The 25,400-nt window shown below is 46.9% G+C and overlaps 3 protein-coding genes and 2 long non-coding RNA genes across 8 annotated transcripts in view; 2 read left to right on the top strand and 3 right to left on the bottom strand.

Moving 5' to 3' along the window:
- pros (prospero) overlaps positions 1–25,400 on the top strand; it is a 79,148-nt gene that overhangs the window by 13,320 nt on the left and 40,428 nt on the right. The window lies entirely within an intron of this gene.
- Positions 4,495–11,332, bottom strand: KP78a. The gene is made up of 2 exons (NM_141809.3): positions 11,214–11,332; positions 4,495–9,363 (listed from the first exon to the last, which is right to left on the bottom strand). Exon 2 carries the CDS (start codon positions 8,844–8,846, stop codon positions 6,729–6,731), a length of 2,118 nt encoding a protein of 705 aa, NP_650066.1. The 5' UTR covers positions 8,847–9,363; positions 11,214–11,332; the 3' UTR covers positions 4,495–6,728.
- KP78b lies at positions 4,495–11,332 on the bottom strand. 2 transcript variants are annotated; one of them, NM_001170116.2, is made up of 2 exons: positions 11,214–11,332; positions 4,495–9,363 (listed from the first exon to the last, which is right to left on the bottom strand). In NM_001170116.2, exon 2 carries the CDS (start codon positions 6,537–6,539, stop codon positions 4,725–4,727), a length of 1,815 nt encoding a protein of 604 aa, NP_001163587.1. In that variant the 5' UTR covers positions 6,540–9,363; positions 11,214–11,332; the 3' UTR covers positions 4,495–4,724. The 2 variants fall into 2 exon arrangements, with proteins under 2 accessions (NP_001163587.1, NP_650065.1); NM_141808.4 differs by lacking the exon at positions 11,214–11,332 and having other exon boundaries at positions 4,559–6,624.
- On the top strand, positions 12,549–13,324 carry lncRNA:CR46009 (long non-coding RNA:CR46009). The gene has a single exon (NR_133376.1). It is a non-coding gene; the product is annotated as a long non-coding RNA:CR46009 (long non-coding RNA).
- lncRNA:CR46010 (long non-coding RNA:CR46010) lies at positions 14,307–14,802 on the bottom strand. Its single transcript, NR_133377.1, has one exon. It is a non-coding gene; the product is annotated as a long non-coding RNA:CR46010 (long non-coding RNA).

Raw genomic sequence — 25,400 nt, forward strand, 5'->3', positions numbered from 1 at the left:
TGTACTCGATGGTTGATGTTGATATAGATAACATATTGAAATTCAAGAATAATAATGAAAATACTATTTCATTTGCCAATGTAATATTTGTAATGAATCAGAATGAAAATCCATTTGCGTACGTACTACAAGTGTATCCAAATATCGCAGGGTTGTATTGAATAGATCTTTCTTGTTTTTTGTTCGCCTATTTCGGACATGGACAAACTATTGCAACAGATCAGCGGCCGAGCAGCAGCCAGGCGAGCAACAAGATAATCAAGTGTAATTTATTTCGTATTTGGTGCGCGCCATGCATGAGTTCGAGCACCACGACAAGTGCGAGTATGAGCATCTGTGCGATGCCATCTAGTTCGAGTATCTAGTATTTAGTATCTAGAGAGAAGCACCCACACACATACACACGAGACAGCCATTTAGTATAGACTTATATAAACTAGCAGGCGAATCAAGCCTCAGCCCAACCCCCAAAACTAGACCGGATGCACGAGCACTTGGCGTGAGGCGATCTGAGTCGATTTGGACTGGTGTCACGTCTCATATGGCGAAATCATTCAAGCATCCCATCCATTGCACTATGCTCTGGTCGGATCTAGCTTTATTCGGATTCGTAGCTATCTCGATCGCTCGACTGCAGTGCACTGGTCATGCCAAGGCTCTAAGCTACACTTGAAATATTGGGTTAATAGAAAACAATGCAATTAAAGTGTCATTATCATTTACATTCAGTTCATATATAGGCTTCAGTTCATATATTAAAATTCGCCAACAGCTTCCATTTCATATCCCATTTTATGTTTACTCTAGTATATTTGCGTTAGTTTAAGTCAACTTGACTACTTTTAATTATTTATTTGTTGTATAAGACAACAAGACTCGCATTGCCCGAAATTATTAACGATATTGTCAAGTGTAAGTCCAGGCGGAAGCTCAACGCTTTCCACTTTCCCACGTGCTCCGGTCCACAACAAGTGGTCGAGACACACCCTCTGTCCACTAACCCATCCCCTTTTCCCAACCACACCGCTCCATTTCCATTTCCACTGCCACATCCACTGCCCATTTCCCCTTGCCATGCAGCACGCACCAAAGTGGCCGAAAGCAGGGGAGAGCCAGCACAAATACGTATTAAAACGTTAATAATATGCGAGGGCCTGAAACTCATGACAGCTTCAGCTTCAGCTTCAGCTACAGCTACAGAGCCTCAGCCCGCGAAAGTTGCCGGTTGCGATGAAAAGCCGCAGACAGCGGAGCAACAGCCGGCCAGGTGAAGGTGCCTACCTGCCTGCCTGCCTGTCCGACGCAAATCTTTCAAGAGTAGTTCCGCTTTTTTGTTGTGTCCACAGTCACGGCGACACTTCCGCTGGTGGGTCATTTTAAAGGTGGTAGTGGTGGTGGTGTGTGGGTGTGGGTATGGAGTCGGTGGTGCCGGGGCATGTGTCACCAAGAACTGGCCACCTGAGCTGCAGTCTCTCCCCATCCACGCACTGATTTCGGCTCTCTGATTATCTTCATATTGTTTACAATTAAAACAATGACGGCTTTTCCAAGGGGCGGAGGCGTGAAATGTGCGGCACATACCAAGTTGAAGCCTCACTGGGCTCCCAACTTTCAACTACCGACCGACTGCCGACTTTTGGTAATTACTTTCGGGCCGGGCGGAAGTGCTCACCATTTTGATTGCTGTTTCCTCGACTTTATTTCTTACTGCGTATTGGCCAGTAATAATAATGCCCAAAGTTTCCGTGGGCTGGGTCCAAAGTTTCGTTCTGCCAGTTGAGCAGACTGAATGTTAGTTTGGATTGGTATAGCATGGTAGGCTACGATTGTTTCCTAAAGTGGTCGGGGTAGTGGGTGTATTTCTTTGCGCTTCCGTAAGCAGCAAAACGGTATTTTTCTATACTCTCTAGCCGGAGGGAGGCGGAGAATTGATTTCGCCGCGCTTCGCATTTGTTGACTTGACTCAGACTGCTTGATTTAGGTAGGGGAAGGGAAGAAGGCACCTCTATTATATCTTATGAAAAAAGCAGATAGACGAACGCCTATTGGTTGTCTTTTTGGGGAGAGAAAGACTGAAGAGGAACCTCCTCCAGCTAAAGGAAAATCGGAAAGTTGAGCGGGACGTCTGCGACCACAAAAAGTTTGACCAGGCCGAGCTCTAATCAATAAATCACTTCAAGGTTTTCTTAATTAAAACTTTTCCCTTGCACCCGACCACAAAAAGACTTGTCGAAACATACTTGTAGAGCAAAACTTTTTACACAATCCATGGGAAAAAAGGACATAAAAATTGATTAACTACCGGGCGACCACAAAAAACAAGGACGAGCGCGCAAGCAAAGTTTCCAACCCGTTCCAATAAGAAAAAGTTTCGACTTGAGCAAGAAAAGTGCAAGCCAAAGAAGACACACCAATAAGGATCGGACCAGGGATACGAAACTATGGCACATAAAAACTGAAAACTATTAAGCGCTTAAGTCAGCCGGAAAATGAGACAAAATAGTTGGCCAACTAAGCTCCGGCTGAGCCACCAAGTTGAGAAATAAGCGAGACATTAATTAAGGGTTGCGGCATAAGAAAGGAAATCATTATGGAATGGGTCGAAACGAAAAGAACACTCGAAATCGCATAGGACTAATTGGCAAGCGCGAAAAGAACAATGGTAAAGAAAAAACCGAGCAAAAAGTGAAAGATGAAAAGCCTGGAAAATGTTTCTTAAGCGACCGCAAAAGGGCCGGTGAAAGGAAAAATGTGAAAAATCAAAGGAAGCGACGGCCCCACTTGACATTTCAGCAGGTTAAGCTCGGCTACAGTTTCTTGTGGCACTTCTTGGGCCGTAAAATATTTACCCAGGGTAAACAATACAAACCGCTCTGGGGGCGGATGGCTATGGAAATGGGCGAACCTTTTGTCACTACCAAATCTCGGCTGGCCGGGAAAACTTGGCTATTGACATAATTGTGGGTGGCAGTGGCCCAGGACCAAGAACTCAGTACTCCGTACCCAAGTCACACTCAAGGCGTTGCCGGCAGACACTTGAAGGCGGTGCTGCGCTTCCCCCCGAAGAAACGAAGACGAATCCACCCTCAATTAGACGTGAAGAGCCTTGGCTTACACTTGGCCAATTTGGCACCCAGTCCACTGGATAAATGGGTTTAACTTGCAGTTACAGTTAAACTTCCATTTACACGCTCGTTACGAGTTGTTGCCGCAAATTAGCCCAGGCTCTTTGTTCTGCGAGACGTTGCTGATTAGTCCTAGATGGCTTTCTTATTGGCATTTCCGGGCGAAACTTTTACTGCATACTTTGAGGGCATTCCAATTGGAGTTGCGGCGTAAGGATGAGGATGGAGTGCTTGCATAGTCTGTGGAGTGGCTATCTTATCGGATTCAGTCCTTGATAAACCTCAACTGTCGCCGTCTATATCTAATCAATGACGCGCGCTTTTAGTTAAATTATTGACTCGACCTGTTTGCATAGGCACTTTTATATGCTTCAAGTACTATTTCGATTTATCAGCACCATCTATATGCATATATCTCTATCCATATCTATAAATGCGAGTGCGGTTTACCCTTAAAGCAAACAATCGAAGCTCTGCTCCGTTCTAGTCCCATGCAAATAGACCGCGAGTAGTTTTGTTTGCATTTCGGTTTCGAGCCCAATCTTATCAGTCGGAAGGATGGCGATTGGGATTGGAAGGGGGCGGCTAATTGTGGGATTGGTTTTCCAGGAGTGGGCATGCACATTAATGCACTAGCTGGCTGTCTAATTTATGTGCGACCTGTTACTTGCTTACAGTCACCTTCTTCCGCCAGTTAACAAATTAAACGCTCTGCTTCCGCTCTCAATGGGTCCAATCAGTCCAAAACCACCCTTTTAGCCAGGTAACCCACTCCTACCGCCATCCCTTTTCCAACTCGGTTCCCACCAAAAAATACATACATAGTCGTCGGCCCTCCTGCGGAATTTCCCGTTTATTGGTTTCTTTCCGGATATTGTTATGTTCGGCTGTGAACGCCTTTTCCTTCCGCCGCTCGACGCCTTCAAATTACCACCCCCAAACCCCGTTGACTAACCTGTAGTAGCGGGTCCTACGTAGTTCCTGTTGTTGCCTCGAAAAGTGCAAAATGATTGCGGTTTCGTGTTGCTCAGGGGTGCCCCTCCACCCTCGGCTATTTCCACTTGCAACCCCCACCCTAAGCTCTCTCGCCGCTCCATTTAATGTCGAAGCAACACGCAAGCTGAAATTGTTGCTGCTGCTTTGTGTGTGACCCTTTTAATGTTCCACACAATTGGTTAATGTTTCTTTCTTTTAGTGATCATAATAGAACAATTAAAAATCATGAGTAAACCGTTTTTATTTTTACGCTGTTCTTATGTTAACTAGCTAATGAGAAACAGTACCAAACTTTATACATATAAACGAATTTAAAATTTATTTATTTTATACTTCTATCGTAAAATGTAAAAATTATGAAGATAAAGCAATTGTTAAAATATTATTTTATTTGTTTTGACAGTCAAGTTTCAAGATCAGTTCAGAACGATCACCTTACATATGCCATCAACATTTATTTGTTATACTAAATTTAAGTCGTTTTAATTAAAATACCATTTAGACATAAGGTGGATCGATCGTCCATTCGGGAGGGCTGCTATATCACTTTCGATTATCTGTGCAGGAAAGAATCCTTTTGGGATGCGCTAAACTAACACCTTGCTATTTGGTAAGATTCCTGCCCTGTTCGCTGATGTCCTTTTCGCCCTTGTGGAGTGATCTTCTAACAAAGCGTGCGGACAGCTTAGAGAAGAAGCCAACTCGCGTGGGACGATTTGTGTTTTCGGTGGATGGTGGAGTCTGGCTGTTGGATGCCACCAATTTAAGAACCTTTAGGGGAGTGCTGGTCGAGTCCAGCATTTCGAAATGAGTCGGTGGTGTTCTGGTGCATTCTGAAGCTTGACTTGGCGACTGAGTAATGGGACTCCGAATTTGGTGTGATGCGCTTGTCAGCTTTTGGTTTACAGCCAACTTTCGTTGGGCACTCAGTAGAGTTGTCTTCACATCCACTGGTGAACCGACTCCTTTCTTGGGCATCGCAGATTGTGGAATGCTGGACGGCTCGGAACGTCTGGGATTGGCGGCTTTGCTAGCAGAGCAGCAGATGTATTTTTTGGGCGGTGGTGTCAATGGTAGCGGAGTGAGGGCATTTGCCAAGCGCGGAGCCATGGGACGTATGGAAGTGGCGGCAGGCCTATTCGGTGTACTCTTGTCCAGTGCAAAGGTCACCTGGCTTATAGTAACATTGGGAGCAGCTATAGGGACAGGAATCCGACTGCTGCCTGGCATAGCCGTAGGAGTTTCCCTAAACGAAGATCCCGATTTCTCGCTGCAGGCTGTTGAGCGCGGTTTAGCAACGTCCAGGAGCATATAGGTGCAATAGATGTCGTCGAACTTCTGGTTCTTCAGCGACTGCTCTACATCACGAGGTTTGTGACCCATGTTCGACAGCAAACTCAATCGATTTACATCATGCAGATCCATAGGTTTCTCTTGAAACGGTCTCAAACCGTTACCTTGTTCGTAGCCCATGTTGATCCAGCGATCCGCCATGACAGCCGATAAACTAGTACGTTGCGTTGGATTCAGAACGAGGAACTTCCTAATAAGACTCTCGCATTCAATGGAGACGTAATACGGAACACGATACTTGCCACGTAGAACACGGTCGCGGAGCTCCTTCAGATTGGTTCCATCAAAGGGTAAGGAACCACTCACCAAGGTGTACAGCACCACACCCAGTGACCATGAGTCCACCTCCGGTCCAGAGTACTTCTTTCCTCTGAACAGTTCTGGGGCGGCATACGGTGGACTTCCGCAGAACGTCTCCAGTGGCGCTTTTGGTTCAAACGTGGTGCTGAAACCAAAATCAGCGATCTTCAATTTCATTTGCTGGTCCAACAACAAGTTCTCTGCCTTTAGATCCCGATGCACAATGGACTTGCTGTGACAGTATTCAATAGCAGACACCAACTGGCGGAAGAGCACCCTGGCATCTCGCTCCCGCATCCTTCCGTTTTTGACCAGATAATTGAAGAGTTCTCCCCCGCTGACATACTCCATTACCAAGTAGAGAGTCCTTTCCGACTCGATAACTTGCAAGAGGCGCACAATATTCGGGTGGTTGAGCTTTTTCATTATATTTACCTCTCGGTACAACTTCTGCCGGGCAATCGTATTTAGCGCAGTTTTATCGATCAGCTTAATGGCCACTTCCCGACCGGTGGGCAGATGAATCGCCAACTTGACTTTCGCAAAGTTGCCCTTCCCAAGGGTCTTGATGATCTTGTACACTCCGTAGCCGTTGCCATTTACATAGGACTGAAACTTAGGGCTCGATCTGCCTCCACTGCTCCCAAAACATCCCCCCACATTCTGGGCAGCTGCAGAAGGGGGCGTGGCGGTAGTGGATATCGATGTATTGGGACCGGGATCGTTCTCCTTGTCGGTCGTTTTGTTTGTGTTTGCTGCCGTCATTTCTGGTAGGATTAATTTATCTAAATCCCAGCAAAGCGTTCGCCGCACACTTGTAAGACAAACTGATTTGCTGAGTTTTGACTTAATTTCGTTAGAATGCTCGGTCAGGGCCGACTGTATCACTTTCTTTATCACTCTATCATTCTATCTCTATCACCTTGACATTGCCCCAAACAACCCGACTTCTGGCTATTTGGTGAGGTTCTTGCGCTGCTCGGTGACATCCTTTTCGTTCAAGTGGATTACCCTTCGACCGAAACGTGCGGTCAGCTTGGAGAAGAAACCTACCCGCGAGGCGGGCTTGGTGTCGTCCGCGGATAAGGGTGGCGTCTGATAGCTGTCCTCCTCTCCGCCTGCGCCATTTCCTGATCCACCGCCCCGTTTGCCACTGCGCGCTTGGCCGAAATGAAAAGTGGCCCGTGCCACATTTTGTCGGGTGAAGGGCTTGTCGGAGGTCTTTTCCACTGCTCCACCTCCGGGAATCCGTTCTAGCAGTCGAGCACCCATGGCCGGCGACTTGGGCACCAGAAGTGGAGTGACTGCAGGTTCCGCTTTCTCGTACAGGGTCGTGGGCCGCCTGGAGGATCCCTGAGCTTGATTCGGAGTTTGGGCAACGGGGTACTGGAAGCGCGGAGGAGTGTTGGCCAGCTTTTGGGTCTGGGCCAATTGTCGCTGGGCACTCAGCAGCGTGGGCTTCACATCCATGTTGGCACTGGCTCTCTTTGACTGCGGAGTGTGCGGAAGACTCGAAGGCTCCGGACGTCCTTGGCCGCTCGTATGGTTGGTGGCCTTCCGGGCTGGTGTCCTGGCTGGAGTGCGTCTTGTGGGCTTGGCAGGCGGTCCCGTTGGTGGCGTTGAAGTCGGTGTATTGGGTGCATTTGCCAAACGTGGCGCAATGGGTCTACCCGATGCTGAGGAGGAGTGGATGGGCGGATTCTTGTCCAGCGCAAGCGTGACATGAGCTATGGTAACAGTGGGTGTGGTGATATTAGGAAGCGGGCTACTGACAGCTGGAGTAGTTAAATCCACTGTTGGTATAGCCTCCGGTTTCGTACTGCGGTTCGAGGAGCGCGGCTTGGCCACGCCCAGGAGCATGTATGTGCAATAGATGTCGTCGAACAGTTGCCCCTTTACAGACTGCTCCACATCACGGCGCTTGTGGCCCATGCTCATCAGTAAATCGAACCGGGCTGCATCCTGCAGCTCCATGGGCTTCTCGCGAAACGGACGCAATCGGTCGGATTCATCGTGGCCCAGATTTATCCACTTATCCGACATCACAGCAGAAAGCGAAGTGCGCTTGGCGGGATTCAGGACCAGGAACTTTCTCATTAGGTTTTCGCAGTCCATTGAGATGTAGTAGGGCACACGGTACTTGCCCCGCAGGACTCTTTCCCGCAACTCCTTTAGGGTGCCTCCATCAAAGGGCAGCGAACCGCTGACGAGAGTGTACAGCACCACTCCCAGCGACCAGGCGTCCACCTCCGGGCCGGCGTACTTCCTGCCCATGAAAAGTTCAGGGGCAGCATATGGTGGACTCCCGCAGAACGTTTCAAGCTGGGCGTTGGGATCGAAGGTATTGCCGAAGCCAAAGTCCGCTATTTTAATGTTCATGTGCTGGTCCAGCAACAGGTTCTCCGCCTTCAGATCCCGATGAACCACAAACTTGCTGTGGCAGTACTGAATGGCGGACACCAACTGTCGGAAGATCACCCTGGCATCCCGCTCCCGCATCCTCCCGTTCTTCACCAGGTGGTCGAATAGCTCGCCACGACTCGCGTACTCCATCACCAGGTAGAGTGTCCTCTCAGACTCGATGACTTGGAAGAGGCGCACGATGTTCGGGTGGTTCAGCAGTTTCATGATCTTCACCTCGCGGTACAGCTTCTGACGTGCACTCGTATTGAGCTGCGTCTTATCGATCACCTTGATGGCCACTTCACGACCGGTGGGCACATGAATCGCCAACTTGACCTTGGCAAAGTTTCCCTTACCGAGTGTCTTGATGATCTTGTACACACCATTGCCATTGCCATTTACGTACGATTGAAACTTGGAATCCGTATTTTTACTACTACATGCACCGTCACCCAAATCCTGGCCAGCTGCCACAGTAGGCGTGGCTGGTAGGGCGGTGGCATTTGAGGTAGTGGGCGTGGCTGGCTGAGCAGTGGCGCCTGTTGTGACGATAGTACCCGTGAAATGGGAATCCGGATCGTTCTCCTTGTTTGCTGCTGTCATTGCTGTTTTCTCACTCTCCTTACCCGAAGATAAGTCTAGAATTCCCAAGCTGTTGTCCACGGACATTATAATACTGGGAATTTTGGAGCTCCTAGTCTGAGGTCGATTCTGATTGCCCAGGCGAACGTTGCTCCTATTCAGTGGATCTGCAAGTGTGCCGAGCACGCGTCGTTGGATGGTAACTATCGCCTCCCCTCAAGCTGTAATTGCTGGGTTTCGTCGGTCATCCGTCATCGGGGCCGTTGTTTGCACATCTGCTCTATTTCGTCACCCTCCCGACAGTCTGAGCTTTAAGATAAGAACGCGTGTTTGCAACCCTCAGCCACCCCGAATCCCGTGCATGGCTGATAAGCGGCTCGTCCTGCTCCTTGCGGCAGGATCACTTTGTCTCGACGCACGACCGCATGAGTCGTTAGTTCTTTCAGGAGGCGCTATCAACAACCCCCTGCTTCATGTGGCACGAGCCCTTTGTGATCCTCCGGTGCGATCGTGTGCCCCTGTTGTTCTTGTTTGCGACTGGCGAGGATATATCCCAGCTGGTGGTATTCGGTTTCCTTCGTCAGCGAGGAGTAACAGCTGCCTTCTGGTGAATGGAGAGAAGAATGATTCGATTAGATGTTGGAAGTAATCGGAATCGGGAATTCAATGGTTGCTCTTTATAGAAACTCGGTATTAGGGTAATTTCGTTTCAAATGAATAAAACTAATAGTTAAATGTACATTTACAACCGAATTAGCAACCTTTTTTTTTTCAGTGAAAATTTGTTTATTTGACTAGTCCCAAATTATAAATTGTAAGGGAATGCCAAAAAAAAAACTATCAAAAATATGACTTATTTATTATACATACGAATTTTTGTTTGCGAGAGTATATATTTTTATCCGTATTTTTCTAATCACTAAGAAAGTTCACAGAAACATTTGAATATTGCATTACAGTTCGTATTTGCTCTTATCGACAAATTTTAAAACTTGACTTGTATTCATAATATAGTGACGATCTATCAAATTATTTCTATAGACCTTGCACCACTGTGCACTAAGTGATTTGCTCTCTCCCCTAACAACAGAATTTCAATCGACCTGAAAAACTAATCTCTTCCCTTGTGACAAAGTATTTTCTTCGCCTCTCTGTTCTTTCAATTTTATTTTTTGCATGTCCTGCCGATCCCTAGCTACACTCACACACGCACACACACACATGCACGTCATTACCTATGATGAAACTACCCTAATGGGTTTTACCTACCTATGGATGTATTGTAAAAAATAAAGTACTACAAAGGAACGGGTCCTTAATCTGCCTTTTCTTTTGGCCTACTCGTTCGCTTGCATTTCTCTCTTTTGCTTTGCGTTTGTGTAACGATTTCAGGTTTTCTCTGCCTGCTCCTTTGTGTGCGTGTGTGTGTGTGTGTGTGTAAGGGCCTGCGTGTCCTTGATCCTGCTGACTTGTTTTGCTTGCAACCTTTTCTCGTCATCCCTGCTTTGCCTTTTGTCTGGTCTCCTTTTCCTCCGGCTCTTCGCTTCCTTTTTCAGCTCCTTTGCGTATCCCTCTCTCACTTACGGTATTTGCGTATGTGTGTGTTTTTGAGTTTTTGTGAAATGTTGAAATTTTGAAAATGCAGCTGCTACTTTTGGGTCTTTGTATTTATTATTTTTGCCTGCTCTTCTTGTTTTGCTTCCCCTATCATCTTCTTTTCTCTTTTTCGCAATAACAACATCGCAGATCTGTGGAAATTTGCAATAACAACAACAGTAACAACAAGTACTTGGCTTGGCTTGGTTTTAATTCTGGGAACTGTGATCTCTTGTTGGGCTAGTGATCGCTCCCCTTTTGCCGCCAAGTTCAATGCACCCCACCTAGAGTTACCCCCACTTTTCCCACCCCACACCAGACCCCCCTCTCTCTCTCACACATTCTCTCGATTTTCCCAAGATACCAACACATGTCAACATGAACATGTGCGGGTCTCGGTCTCCCATCTCGTTTCCCCCTTTTTCGCCTTTGTTTTTCTGCCTGTCCATGGGATCTTTGGCTTGTTTTTTCCGAATGCGCCTCTCCTCTCCTTCCTTCTGGCTTCTTCTATTTTGATTCTGGTTCTCTGGCCGTTCTTCTTTGTTTTTTCCTTAACCACTGAGTCATCGGCGACTTTGGGGATCTTCAGGCGCCTCATTCTGTCTGGCACTCATTCGTTAACACACTTACTTCGCACAAAGCGATACAGATACATACAGTTGATCCATTAGCTGACCTTAATAAAACGCCTCTTGTATTGAGATCCAAAGAACGCCCCCCTTAAAGACACGCACAACGGACGCAAGATAAGGCATTCTGGTACCCAAGGGATACGATCGGACTTATCTGACAATGGATGCGAAACTCTGGAACTCACAGTGACCACCGCGTGCTTGCTTAATTACGCTCTTTACTTACGCATCGGTCCATTGGCGATCCCCCCTGGCGGCAATCAAAAACGAATTAGCGTTAATCCACTCCACAAGTGTACCATATCGTTTCGTATCCGTATCGTTGAGCGAGACCGAACTTTCAGATACAAGGCGCGCCGTAGTACTGAAACGCATTGAGCGGAATATCTGAAGACAGGTCTTGAACTGGAACTGAAACGTCTGAGACGGGCTGAGCAAAGAGAGAGCGAAGAGCGTCTTTGTGCTCTTCTTACGCTCAAAAAAATGGCCAACTGATTGCGATCGTGTGCTCGTGCAGCGGATTTGAAAAGAAACGCATTATTAAGATTTACGCCTGCTTCAACTTTTCTCTTTCGTCGTCTTTAAACATAAAATTTAAAAAGAGAAAATTAAAATTTTAAGCAGTTTGATTTTCTCTCTTTCTTTTCACTCAATTTTTGAATTATGTTGCTCTTCCTTCTCTCAATATCGTTTCCTTGAGCGTTTCTTGAGGTGTGACGTCACGGATGCGAAGGGGAGGCACTTCGGGTGTTTCGTGCTTCGTCTTTGTTCGTCTTTGCGGCGAATTTGGCCTTTGTCGTGGTCTTCGTCTTCGTTTGAGTTTCTTCATTGGTATGGGTTATCTTGCGGTGGTGGTGCTGGCGACTGCGATGGTGTATGTGTGCCATCAAGACTTCCCCATTCGTCGTCAACAGCTGTGTCGTCATCGTGTCATCGGTGTGGGAGTAGCCGATGGCCATATCTGTCTGAGCTGTCCGAGTGGTATTGGTGCACCAATAAGAATCGGCCAGTGGTTCCAGTGCTTCTTGAATAACAGCCCCATCCCCCGCGACCATCTCAACGCAATCCGTTGGAGCGCTCTGTTTTGGTAGGGAATGATTAAAAAGTCACCACAACAAATAACAATAATAATAATAAAATGCATTTCTTTTGGCCCGCAAAAATTTCTTTCATTTGGGCATCGCTTTGGCCGGCTGAAAGGAAAAATTATAATGACAAAGTAGGCGACAAGAAGGATTGGATGGGTGGGTGTTGGTTGGTCCGATTGTAGACGTAGACGATGATTATAATAACAGTTTTCTGTGATTTCTCCTCGATTCCCGATTCGTAGTCCCCTCCTTGAAGGCAGGGCTTAATTAAAAAGCTTTTGGCCATTCACTTGGAACAAAAATTAACCCTAACTTCAAGAACATTTCCATTCAAAGTGCATATCGTTTGAAGGCAAGAAAATGAGAACTTTTAATTCATCGCCATATTCAAGCACTTTCATTTCAAGAATTAAAAGTCAACTTAAAAAAGTGAACTTATTTGAAAGAAATTTTTGCTTGCCAGTTGGAAACTAACAATATTCTCTTGGCTTTGAGATTCGAAATTGAAGGTGTTTTGGGAATTTTGGTGGGGGAGAATTTGCATTTAGATGAACCGAAGAAGCCAAGACAAGTAGGCCACAGTGAAATGCTAATGAGAAAGCGGGTAATTCAGCATGCAGTCGATAAGGCGGCTGCCTTTGGCAAAAGTATCCGCCAGATACACGTGGCACGCACACCAGCTGACGCCCCAAAAAATAGGTGAACATAATGCGATCCGACCGACGAAATCACAGTTGGCCACCAGAGGACACGCGCCACCTGATCAGGATGCGATATCTTTCTTCGGCAATATTTGATCGTGCTGAATGCGGAAAAAGCAGATTGCAACTGCAGCTGACTTCGAATGTGGACAAAGGGATCTTCGGCAAACAAAGCAGCCACAGGATATGCGATACAGCCACTTTTGCACATTGCCCCGATGAGTTATGGACTCCAGATTGCGGACCCGAAAAGGGCAGCTTCTTGACAGACAAATGCGGGTGCATATCGATTTCGACTTCGGATCGGCCGGAACGATGACTCCTTGGGCCGTGATCTGCATTTTTGCGTCCTTCTTGCCGCATCGCGAAAGGTGCAAAACGAAGGACGAACGTGCCGCAAAATCTGTGCGGCGACTTAGGTATTTAATTGGGTTTTGCGTTTCACTGTCGATATTCAATAACAGCTGGCTCTCGGCTAAATACACAAATTAACCCATTCAAACAATGCCTTCTTGGAAAGTGTCAAATTCAACCTCCGATCAAGGACCAAACAATGGCCAACCAAATGAGGGAAACCAAAATGCATAGTATATACATTTATGCATCCCAGACAATAAACGAAGAATCACAATTTTCAGCTGTCAAAGGAGGGGGTAAAATCTCCCGATATTCATCAAGAAAACGTCTGATTTTCTCACCGTTTTCCCGGGGCATTTTCGTCAATCATTTGTCGACCACTTCAGCCCTTTGGTCGTGGCAAATCCTTTGCACTTACTTTGCATCGCAGTACTCTGTTCAGTTAGATCGTTCATTCATCCATTCATTCACCAATCCATCCATTCCCTCTACCTGCCATTGTCAAAGAGTTTTCCTTTCGATTTGGTCGCAGTTCCACTGCTTTCTAGCTTTTTGTTATATTTTTGCATAGTTTTGTCGGCTTTGTTCCTTACCGGGAACGGGGCGAAGACTGCTTAGGGATAAACAATATTAGCTGACTGAAGGATTTGCATTCGGCATCCCATTGTCCTGACGGCGACCCGAAGAATTGTCAATAATATTTTGCCCATGCGACAGTTTGCCCCCATCTCCGCCAAATGCAACACTTCTGCTTCTGCCCACATTCGGAATAGATAATGATGGAACTAATCCTTTGCCTCTCACCAGAATCGCGATGGCTTCGCTTGCCTTGGATTGGCCTAATTGAAAAGCGGCGGCAATAACAGGGACAGGCTCAGAATAAGAGGCAGGCACATAATGCATTTCGGCACAGCAATTCGGAAAACTGAAATCTGAAATCTGCATAATGCAAGTGCATCATCTCATCTGTAGCATGTGTGAGTGCACAGAGAGAAACCTTTTGAAATTCAGTAATTATCACAAGCAGAGCGAGAAAGTAAAGGCAGACTTATGTTGTTAAATTGACTTTTTATTTAGGATTTTTAGGATTGGTTATGCTTATTACAAATAATATGTAACTAATTAGAAAATATAAGATATATACTACTCAAGCCATTTTTTCCTTAACAGTTTCTAAGTTTTCTAAGTGTAGTTGTGGCCCATGTAGGAGGCGCCTGGGGACCAGCTTATTAGCGAAGATTGTCAGTCAGCCGCCGAACAACAACGGCAGCAACAACAGAAATTGATTACCAAATGTGCACGGCTTTCGAGTGGTTTTAGCCTGAAATGGGAGGCGGTTGGGTGAGAGGCGGTGAAGGGCGGATAGGCTGGCTAATAAGCACAAAAATCCACATAGAGCAGCAATTCCTTTTAATTGAAAATCTCTCTCTCGCGAGCTTCCCATTTTCCCAATTTACCACATTTTGTTGTTTTCATTTTCGCAATTTCTTTGCGGCTGCAGTGCGTTTAGTTGATAGGAGGGCGGGCAGAAGGGGCGTGGCTGCAGCTCCAAATGCATTCGATATTGCATTTTTTTCTCCGCCAACATGCAAGGATAATAAGGACTTTAGCCAGCTTGGGACTTTTTTGTTTTCGAGCTGTTTCACTTTTCTCTTTTTTTTTTTTGTTTTTTGACTGATTGACTTGCGAAGCGGACGCTTAACCATCGCCTACTGCTTCATTTCTCACACCATTCGGCGTTATCCTGGCGAAGTTGATTGCAGCAAGGACTTGCGTCTACATTGCGGCCCGAAAAATTGCATTGGATGCATTTGCTGGGCAAACAAACTGCCGAAACAAGAGTCATGAAAAAAGTTTAAGGGCCCCAAACTCGTGGTACTCCCGCTCCGCGTAAGACTCGCTGCATGTGCAATGCATATTAGCCGAGTTGTGTCCTGAGTCCTGCGACCTGCGTCCTGAATCCGGTGCCATCCTCGGCCTGTGCATTGTCCTTTTGGTCGAGCGCCTTTCCCGCCTCCCGCCTCCCTCCTCCCACGGTGTTGGGTTTTTTCTGCGGCTGCCTTTTGTTTGATTTGCGAAATTGCAATATGCTGGCTGTCTGGCTGAACTCGTCTCGTCCTGGTCCTTCGGAGACCCCACCCCACTCTGACCCCCTCTGCATACGCAGGATAACTGCAGTTAGACTGCAGTGGCAGTGCAACCGGCTTTTACCAGGACATTCCTATTTCGGGGTTAAAATCTATAAGCTTTGCTCACTCCCCTCTTTGTGCTTATTAATTAATTGCAATTGTATACACAATTTTTGTAAATTGTTTATAAATGCTTTTTAATCTGTACATTTATTTTTAAATGGTTGTCAGTTCAGTTCACTTGATTCTTATATCGGCCTTGTTGTTATTTTTTTATATACTAATTGTACAACTAACTAGACTTTTTAAACGCTTGACCTATTTTAAGGTTGATTCTTACGATATCAGACATCACGTTTGAAGCAATTGATTCCTTTAGCTATAATATATTTACCCCTTTCGTCAACTTTGCTGCTCACTAGCTTGTCGAAAATTCACTTGTTCAAATGACAGATTATCCCCATAAATATTTTAATTTGATTCATTTGCAACCACTCGTAGTTCAACCCCCCAAAGCGCTGCAGCTCCTTCCCCGATCAGGTTGATGTCCGGTCCCCGTTTCCAGCAAAATCTTTTAATTCGAGTGCGTTTTTCATCATCCAAGAGCGGTGGCCCCGCCACTCCGCTCCGCTCCATTCCTCAGTTCCCTGTCCCTTGGCCAGATTTCCGTTTAGGTTGTGGCGCACTGAAAGTCTTGAGGCTACGCCGGAGACCCTTCAACCGACTGCGCCAAAATGCACTGGACGTTGGTCACGACGCGGAGCAGAAATCAAACAATCAAACAAAATGAAATCGCCGGTCCGCCCCTTTTCGCTCCTCGTCTCTTGTATTTTTCTCCCCACTGCTGTAATATTTTTTTGGTTTTTTTTTTTTTTTTATTTTTCTGCTGCTCGCGAGTTTTTGTTGGCTTTGTTCTGCTGCTGCTTTTGTGCACACGCCCCCTCAAAGTCCAGTTTTGCAGTCATCAAGTTTTGCCAGCCCCCTTCTCCTCCTCGGTGGGGGTGGCAGCATATAATACCCCTCTGCCGGCGGGCTTCCGGCTGCCCATGCTTCTTTGGCATGTCTTCGCTTCCGTTGCATCCGTCCATCTTGCCCGTCGCCGCAGTGCTCCACTCCACTCCGCTGCAGTGGCTGCCAGACGAAGGAGCCACCCTTCGAGGACTTTTCCAACCCCCCAGAAGCAGCAGAAGCAGCGGCAGCAGCACCGAAAACTCCAACTCGCCCTCTATATATTTTATTTTTAATTAATTAATGCGAATGCAAAGTACAATTTCTACAAGGAAAACTTGTTTTGCAACTCGCTGACAAACCCTTTTGGGCTCAGGATCCACCCATCCGCCCTTAGCCACCCATAGACACCCAAGCCGCCCTTTACCACCCTACACCGCCACTCAGACCACCTGGCTGTGGCGCCTCCAAATATGCGGCGCAACAGCCGTGTGGCAGGCTGTGAAGAAATGCAGTTAATTTACTCAGAAGTAGCAGGGAATTGCAGTGGGAAAAGCGGCTCAAGTGGGCGGTGGGCTGAAGAAAATTGCTGCTGCAGAAAGTTGCTGCTGCAGTTTCTTTTGTTTTTGTGTGCACGCCGTAATGTATGCAACATAATTTTTGCGCTCTTAGCTGCCGCTGGATGAATTTTTGTTAGTACCCAGGTGGGGAAGGGGGAAAGAGGGGGAATCCATCCTGGGAAATGGAAGGAAAAGCGAGGAGTTGCCTGGCTGGATATGCAGTCACCTCCTTTCAGGCATAACGCGACGTGTGTGTGTGTGTGTGTGTGTTCGTGTGCGTGTGTATCTGTATGTGCGATTTTCTGAGGTAGTTGCAGCAGTTGAAAAACTTTGCTCCGCAAGGTGAGTGGGGTTCGAAAAAACCCTTACAGCACTCGTTCTGTAGGCCTCCTCAGTTTTTCCAGGTTTTTATACATACATTTTTTTCATATTTTTATTTCGGGGGCGCTGGAAAATGTTGCAAAAGTTATTTCTTCACGGGTTTGCCATGGCTCTTAATGAAATATCTGCATGGATGCGAGTGGGTGCAGTTGGCAGCAAAGTGGTCTCCACGGGTTACTTAATAGGCAACAGCCAGCTCACATGGCCGGGCAATAGACTTCATTCGTAGCTGCACAGACAAAAATATTTTACACATTTATCTTACCAAATATTTGTGACCTATTTCAGAAGGACGCGAATTCTTTAGCAAAGCAAAACAACGCAGAATGCAGAGTTCATCTTAGACAATTAAATGCCAATTGAATTCTCATTGATAGTATCAGAGTCAATCATACTTCTTTTCATTTTTTTGCGGTGTGGGCTTTAAGGCCGAATCAACTGTGGGGAATCGGGCTGAAAGAATCCTCCAGTTTGGGCGACAGTTCACCGACACGCTCAAAAGCCTCAAAAGGAGTGCGGGCACGTCTTTCAATCTGTGACTTTTGCGCCAGCACCAGCGCCACCCTATGCAAATAGACAGCCCTCCACCTTGAGCAAAGTAGGATAAAAAGAAAATGCAGCAAAAACGCAGCTGCAGGGCCGAAAGGGGGTGAATGGAGGGAGGGGGGGGGGGGGGGGGGGGGTTGGTCCGTTGCCGCTGCAGACACATTTTAATGATGCATGCAACAGTAAACTGCAATCAGATATGCGCACATCGTTAGTCTTCAGCATCAGCCGCCGTTTGTTGATTATCTTAGAATGGAGAGCACGGCAAGAAAGATAACTCATACGCCCCGTTGGCCGCACAACCTGTGCACTTTCCGCATTGCATGGAAATTTATTTGCCGAGCAAATAAACTGCAGTCTCCCGTTTGCAAGAAGTCGGTACCCGGATTCTTGGCCCCCACTTCCTTTTTATCCCGCTGGAAAGGATGGGAGGGAGCTGCAGAGGAAACCCCTAACGGAGGCACTTTTTTATGCAACTTCTTCAGCACGAGTGGTTTCCCAAGTTGACGTTTCAAATGTCAATTGTGTGCTTAACTGCATTCTTTTGACGACTCCGTCGTCGTCGTCGTCGTTGGCTTTCCTTATTTGCCCCGCGTGTGTGTGTGTGTGTGTGCTCGTAGTAGGGCAACCCGTCTCGGATCCAGATTCCTTCCCATTTCCATTCCCAGGCCCCTGTCCTTGTCTAATTTTGGTTTTTTTTGTTGCAAATTGCGGCCTAAGCGGCATTGGTTGGTAGAGATGGGGTAAGAAGCGGAAAGGTGAGCGAAGGTGGGCAGAGGTCCTCCTCCTGGATATCGCTTTCGCTGCTAGTTGGCAGCTGGCAGGCACTTGCAGGGAGCACAGGACTATCACAATTGATCGACTATATTATACTGTATCTTCATGTTCTCTTATAAGCAACTAATACGGGAATAATCCGAAAACAAAAGAAACTTCAAAACCAATCTATTTGCTAAGCTTATAGTTATTTTAATTAATTTACCTCTCTTTTAAGCATACTCTACTTTTGTGGTTTTTAGTTTAACCAACTAGTTGTAAACTAGGTAAATTCCCAAGATGCATTGGGTCTTATATACCCCACTTGATGCATCTGTGAATGGGCACGCGTAATTTCTTTTCTTTGGCTTTCACTTTGTTTGAGCAACGTTGCAGCGACTTTTGCCAAGTCGCTGGGAAAATATGCCGCATTCACACACACAGGCGCACTCGCACACACTCTCGCAAGGAACAGTGGCCCAGAGTCAGCGAGTCAGACTGCAATCTTGCCTTCAATTAAGCTTTGACAAGTGCATTGCACACAGGAGCAGGGAGGTTGGGGGAGAGCCCAGAACCGAGTAGTCTGGATTGGGGACTGGGGAATGGGGCCTGAGACATGGAGAAGAAGTCGCAGGAGCTACCAGCTGCCTTCCACAAAGCGCATAAATATGAATGAAGGCAGGACGATGGACTCCTTGCAGTGAACTGGCCAAAAAAAAAAAAAAAGAAGAGGAGAAAACAGAAGGCAACACACTGAAACCGGCCAAAGAGCCCGGAGTGAAGAACTGTAGAAGGAAACGCAAATAAATGAATTGCACTTTTCCTTTGCTCGAATTTTCTTCTGGCGCCCCGTTTCAATGGGCCGCGCCTCAATGGCAGTGGAAAAACTTTGCATATTGTGTTTATTCTATGCCCGCGGAGATAAAGAGCTCCAAGCTTCGAGCCAGGTGGAAGTCGCAGGCGGAGGCAGAGGCAGGCTTTAATTAAGCGGGTCCAAGTCGCAGTCCGTTGGCATTATGCCCAGATAATGGCAAGGCCGAGCTGGAAAAAAAAGGGGCCAACGAGGGGCGATGGGCGTAGATGTGGGCGGGGGAAGACAGATATGAAATGCAAATTATGCGGCGAATTGTGTGCTCATTAATTAAAATTGAACCAAACTGAGGCAAGAACTCGGCCTGAGAAAGAATGCTCAACCATCAAAGCACCAGCAGCATCATTAGAGCCCGTCCAGCTTAACCAGCCAAATCCTCCATCCTGAATACTCAATCCACCATCCTCAATCCTCCTGCCCAAGGATCTCTCTCTCACTGTCCACGCCACTGCACTTTGAGGTGAACACTCAAAAGTTTTTCCCGCCACGGATGGGGGGCGAAAATTTGAGAGAAATATTATACATATATTTATTACTTGTGGTCGGGGGTCTGAGTCAAAATGCAAATCTTGCAGATTTTTAATTTCTTTTCAACGAAAATTTTATTTTCTGTTTGCATTTCTTGTTGTTCGCCCAGGACGTTGGCAGGACCAACCCTTTTTTATTTGCCATCCTGCCAAGGATACTGATGCCCCCCCCCTCCTCACCACGCCCCCCTTTCGCCACTCCTCTCGAGATGGCGTGCTGCTTTTAAGCTTTATTATTATGTATTATAGATTCATTTTATGCACTTTTTAACTTTTTTTTCTGACGTCTCAGGGCTTGAGACTCTCCAGACCGACAGCCCAAAATGAAATGCGTTTTGCCTTAGCGGATAATGAGAATTGTGTTCTCAGCTTATCAGAAGTCATGTACACACTTTCTTAATAACTGTTTATAATAAGCAGAAAATTTCCTATTAAGTTATATATAAAGTGAATAATCTACATATACATTAATTGGCTAGATAATGAAAATAATTGATACTTTTCAAAATATTGAAAGTGACTAAGTGTAATGATATGCTCGATGCTCTTTAGCAGTTAGGGTATTCAATAACTTCTTGGACTGGGCAATGCTGCTGCAGCCAGACGTCGAATGTCCTTGGCAGAGCCACCCTTCTGTTCGCGAGATCCCGCAGTGTGGGTTGTCTTCTGGTTGCATTGCCACAAGTTGCTGCTCGAGATACCCACCCAGAAGGACACGGCTCCTTTCGATGCCGCCTCCTTGTTCTTGTGCAGTGCCTTTCAAGACTTTTTGCCAGCCTTTCTTGGCAACATTTGGGGGCGGCTTTTGGGGTTGCATCTCTGTGAGATACATTCGCGTAATGAATTCGGCCCGAGGGTGGCGACAATGAACTTGCCTGCATTCGCCGCACCACACCTCCCATCCGCCCCGCAAACATGTTAGGCCGTTGACATGTCAGGGCGAAGTATTCCGAATATTACTTGCAAGGCTCGCTGGTTAAAGGAAACCCTGAGCCAAAAAACGTAGGAGAACTTCACGCATTGCTTGCCAGGAAGCCAGGACATCGAGAGGGGGAGGAAAGCGGGTTCGTTTTCGGCCAGCTGGGAACCGAAACTGCCGATTCATGTAAAGCTATGCCGGAAAGCGCCTTGAAGCAGAACCAAAGGAAACTATAGGAAACAATTTCTATGCATTTGCATGCCGATCGCCAGAGCGCAGATCGCAGAGATCACGGAAAGCGGAGGAAAAGGCGAGGGTGCGCTTTTCACACGGTTCGCGCGGAGGAAAAGACCCAAGGGTCGGTCATAATTTTTAATAATTTCCTTTGCTTAAATAGTTTTTCCTTTGGCATAACAAATTCCCACCGCCGACGCAGCAGTGGGCAATTGAAGTGTTAGATGCAAAGATCCAATTGCCCGCAAGTGGCTGTAGAACAACACAGATACGCACAAGATAACTTGATTGCACTAATTTGACTGCTGCACCCGAAGAGCTCGCTATATATATGTACATATATGTATGCATTGTTCCCATGGCGGACTAGTTTCATAGTTCCGCATCGGACAGTTCCCAGTTCCTTCTTCGAAATGCAGCCCAAGTTGAGGTCTCAACTGGTCTGCTGGGGGTTGCTTCAATCAACTTCTGACAAGAAGTGTTAAATCTGCACTCGCTGCAATTGCAGCTGGAGGCCGCTTTATTAGAATATCCGGCAGCTTAGGCCGCAGACAGCCTGTCTGCAGCAGCAGCACCATTACCATTATCACTATCTGCCCTGGTCCACATTGTCATAATTCATAAATCAACTAATTCTGGAGTCGTTGGGCCAGCACAACGACAGAAACAAATAGCTTCCCCCCCACCCAAAAAAAATACAAAAAAAGTACACAAATCTGTGACGAAGACACTCGTTTTGAGTCGAAAAGTTCTCAGGCCTGGCGAAGTCAGGAAGACGAAACAATTAAAGGGTTTCGAGTTGCCTTAATGAACCGCAGCCAGACAAAAGGTCAAAGACAAGACCATCATCGTCAGCGCAAACAAAGGCCTAGATGGCCCAAAACCAAAGGCAAACAAAGGTGTGTCCCCACACACACACACACTAAAACAAAAGCGAAAGGGAGAAGACGTCACGGCGGTTGCCTGCACTTCCTGGCAAGGAACAGAAGGCAGAGGCTACAAGACGCCGCTGGGTTTCAATTACCAGGGTCCAAGGCCCAAGTCACAAGTCCCAAGATTTCTCCCCGCTCCAAGATGAGTGACCTCCCTTAATTGAGCGTGAAGGGCTGCAATACTTTGACACCTTTATGACACGGACATGGACTTCGACAGCGCCATCAACATTGCATTGACATCGAAATGGATATATGGACGGTAGACATGGACGACTATACGGACGATGGACGTTGGACAGTGGCAACCCCCTAAGACAGACGGAACCGAACTGGCCGGTGGACGACACTAATGAACATTAATGTTCGTATTGTGTAATGTCGCGACTTTAATGTAAAGTGCAATGAAGCAATGCAAGGCCAGGGGGTAGTGCATCCACCGGATGCACTCATTAAGTGCTGCAGCCTTTGACTTGCAGACCCGAAAGAACTGGACGCAAATGTGAGCTGAGTTATGATGCCAGCTGACGAGCTGTCAGAAGCGTCATCCACCGCGGAGGAGGTGGACTCAATGGGTTGGGCTGCGTTGGATTGCTGGCATGGGGGGTTACTGCCGACTGGCCGGCAAGTGGTTGTTAAGTCTGATTCACGGCTCGATTCGGAAATCAGCGGGCAGCACGTGTTCCCCTGCACTCTGCAGCCTGCTCTTACCCTTTGATCTGACCAGGGGACATTCGGCATGGTAGGGGCTTCTCTTGCCCCACCGATCCGTCCCAAGCCCCCACTTGATTTTCCTTCGCCCTGCGAAAACCATTTTCCACAAATTTAATTCCATTAATGTCGCAGCAGCGGCAGTGTCGTTAGCTCATCCTTTGGCCCTCCTTTCACTGCTCGCGCTCCTCCAGCGGCCCTTCAAAGGTTCTTCAAATGTCAAGCGGAGGCAGGCCAGGATTCTCCAGCAACTAAATTATCATAATGAATCTCGCAACTACTTGAGTTTTGTTTGCCCAAGCGGCAACTCAACTCGGTCCGAGGAGGGTTAAGCGATGGCTCTACTCCTAACGATTTTTTAATTGAAACTGTCACTTGTCGAGGAGCCAAGGATGGCCAGAATTCAACCAAAGAGGGTGGACAGTCGCAAGAACTCTGGCTCCTAACCTCTCCGCCTGAAGTAGTTTCCATTGCAATTACGAAGGAATTAAATGCTGCTGCAGGAAGATGAGACCGACCCACAAATCGCATCAAAAGTTTTCCAAGAATTTCATCTCCGATGCATAAATCAACTATTGTCCCTGCACCACAGACATGGCCATTGTTTGATTAAGAAAATCTTTTCCATTTAATCCAAACACAACGAGCTGGTTGAGAAGGAGGAGCCAGCTGGAACAATGGGAATTGAATTTTATGCTTTACAAGATTTTATTGCGACTTTTCGACTCGACGCCTCAGCTCGATTCCCAGCTCCCCAATCATGCACTTCGCTCTGAAAACGAAAGCGAAAACGAATCGCAGTCCGCCTTTATTAGCAGCAAATTTCATTATTCAAGTCAATTTGCCTCGGAGATGCCTCGAAAACTTGCTCGATAGTGACCCCCCACTTGGCTGGGCTCTTTGCATGGGTTCAATTGAATTAAATGCAATCAATTTGTTGATACGCAGATGAATTTAAACAAATTTAGCCCGAGAGTGTGCGGCGAGCGAGGCCAGCTGGATGACTCAGCCGCTTTCGTTGTCCGGAGCCCAGGGTCCCATGTCCCATCGGTTAGTCACTCCGGCGGGGCAAACGACACCCAAGTGCCGTCCAAGGCTCTGGACATGCAATCAGAGTTGCCCCAAGCCCCTTTCTGCTCCCTCGGATCCTCTGGTAACTACAAAAAAAAAAAAAAAAAAAAAAACGAAGCACAAGATAGACTAAAAGGGAGTCCTGTGTACAACCTCTAATTATCTCAAGCCATGACATGAAGTCATTTCTCCCATATACCCATGTATCCTATTAATGCCAGCGCTCACGCTGAAATTGAAACTTCAAATATTTGTGCGCGGCTCAAGGACTCGCCGTACTCGCCGGTAGGACTCGGCCATGTGTGTGTAATTTCCTTAATAACCGCCAGCCTATCGCATTAACATATCTCGCATTTGTCATAAAAATAAGTCAACCACCGGCACCACCCACCCACCAACGTATAACCACTCACAAAATGGCCCAGCTGGTCTCCGCGGAGGAGGCGTTTTGTCAAGGAAAACTATAACCCCCCTCCCCCCCACCACAACATCACGTGGGCGGAAGGTGGAATGCGAAGGAAGGAAGTGTTTATGCCTGCTCATGTGCGTCTCGTAATGACTCCCGGCTAAATGGACACATTACGCGGCGGACACACGAAAAATTGAATTATTTAAGCAAGTTTTTGGAGGCGTCCGCATTTGAAGCCAAACGATGTTGCGTGTCAAAGTTCATACCTTACTCTAATTCCCAAGCTCAGCTCCACACCCACTTCTTGAACGGGACTAAGAAATACGTTACAAAAGCCAGTGGCAGCCGGCCCAGAAAATAAGCTGGAAAAACCTAGATGGTGTGAGTGCAGCGAATGCCTTAAAGTTCCACTTGGTGACTTTTGAGACGCCGTTTACGCTCTATGCTCATACAGCACACGTCAGACCCAGGACACAGCCCAAAAACCCATACACCCATCGTAGTCACTGAAAAGGAAAAAACCCTGAACCCTAAGGAAATGTAACGGCCGACGATCGACGACAGTTGGTTTCCCAGAGCGTCTTCAAGACGATCGAGGGGGTGACTTATGCGGAAAAGGCACCCGACATCTGCCAGCTGGACGGGTAGGCAGCGGATCTACCTCTGATTGCAACGTTAATAATGCACCGACAGAGGGTTACTGCCACGCACCAAAGCGGATGTTAAGGGGGAAATCAGTGTGGGGAGGCACTGCTACGTGGAACTTTCATCGCTTGGCGGGACTGTACTCAAATTAGTTAGGGAGCGAGTGCAAAAAGCACTTACGATTAAGAGCCGGAGGAGCAGGAGCTGTGTGCGGGTGGAGATGGATGGGGCAAGTATCATTTGGCTAACGCTTGAAATTGGCTTCGTGACGCTTATCGCGATCAATAAATAATATACGAGCAGCTCTAGACAGAGACGGGTAGCAACGGATAGATAGATACACGAACGACATCGAGGCGGAAAACAAAAAGTATCTGCCAGATACATTTGAGTAATTTGCGTCGTTAGTGCCGGAAAGAGAGGCAAAATAATAATAATAAAAGAAAGTACGCTTGATTACAATGAAAATGTTTTTAATGCCCAAGCTCCTCTCTTCCCTCCTCACCACCCACTATACACCCACACACAGAGACAGAGAAAGATATCTGCATAGATAGGCGAAGCAAAAGGACACACGTTAGGCATGCATTTTTCCCCCATTTTCCTTTCTTTTTTGTCGATATCAAAA

This window comes from Drosophila melanogaster, chromosome 3R (genome assembly GCF_000001215.4).
Source record: "Drosophila melanogaster chromosome 3R".
Lineage (NCBI taxonomy): Eukaryota > Metazoa > Arthropoda > Insecta > Diptera > Drosophilidae > Drosophila > Drosophila melanogaster.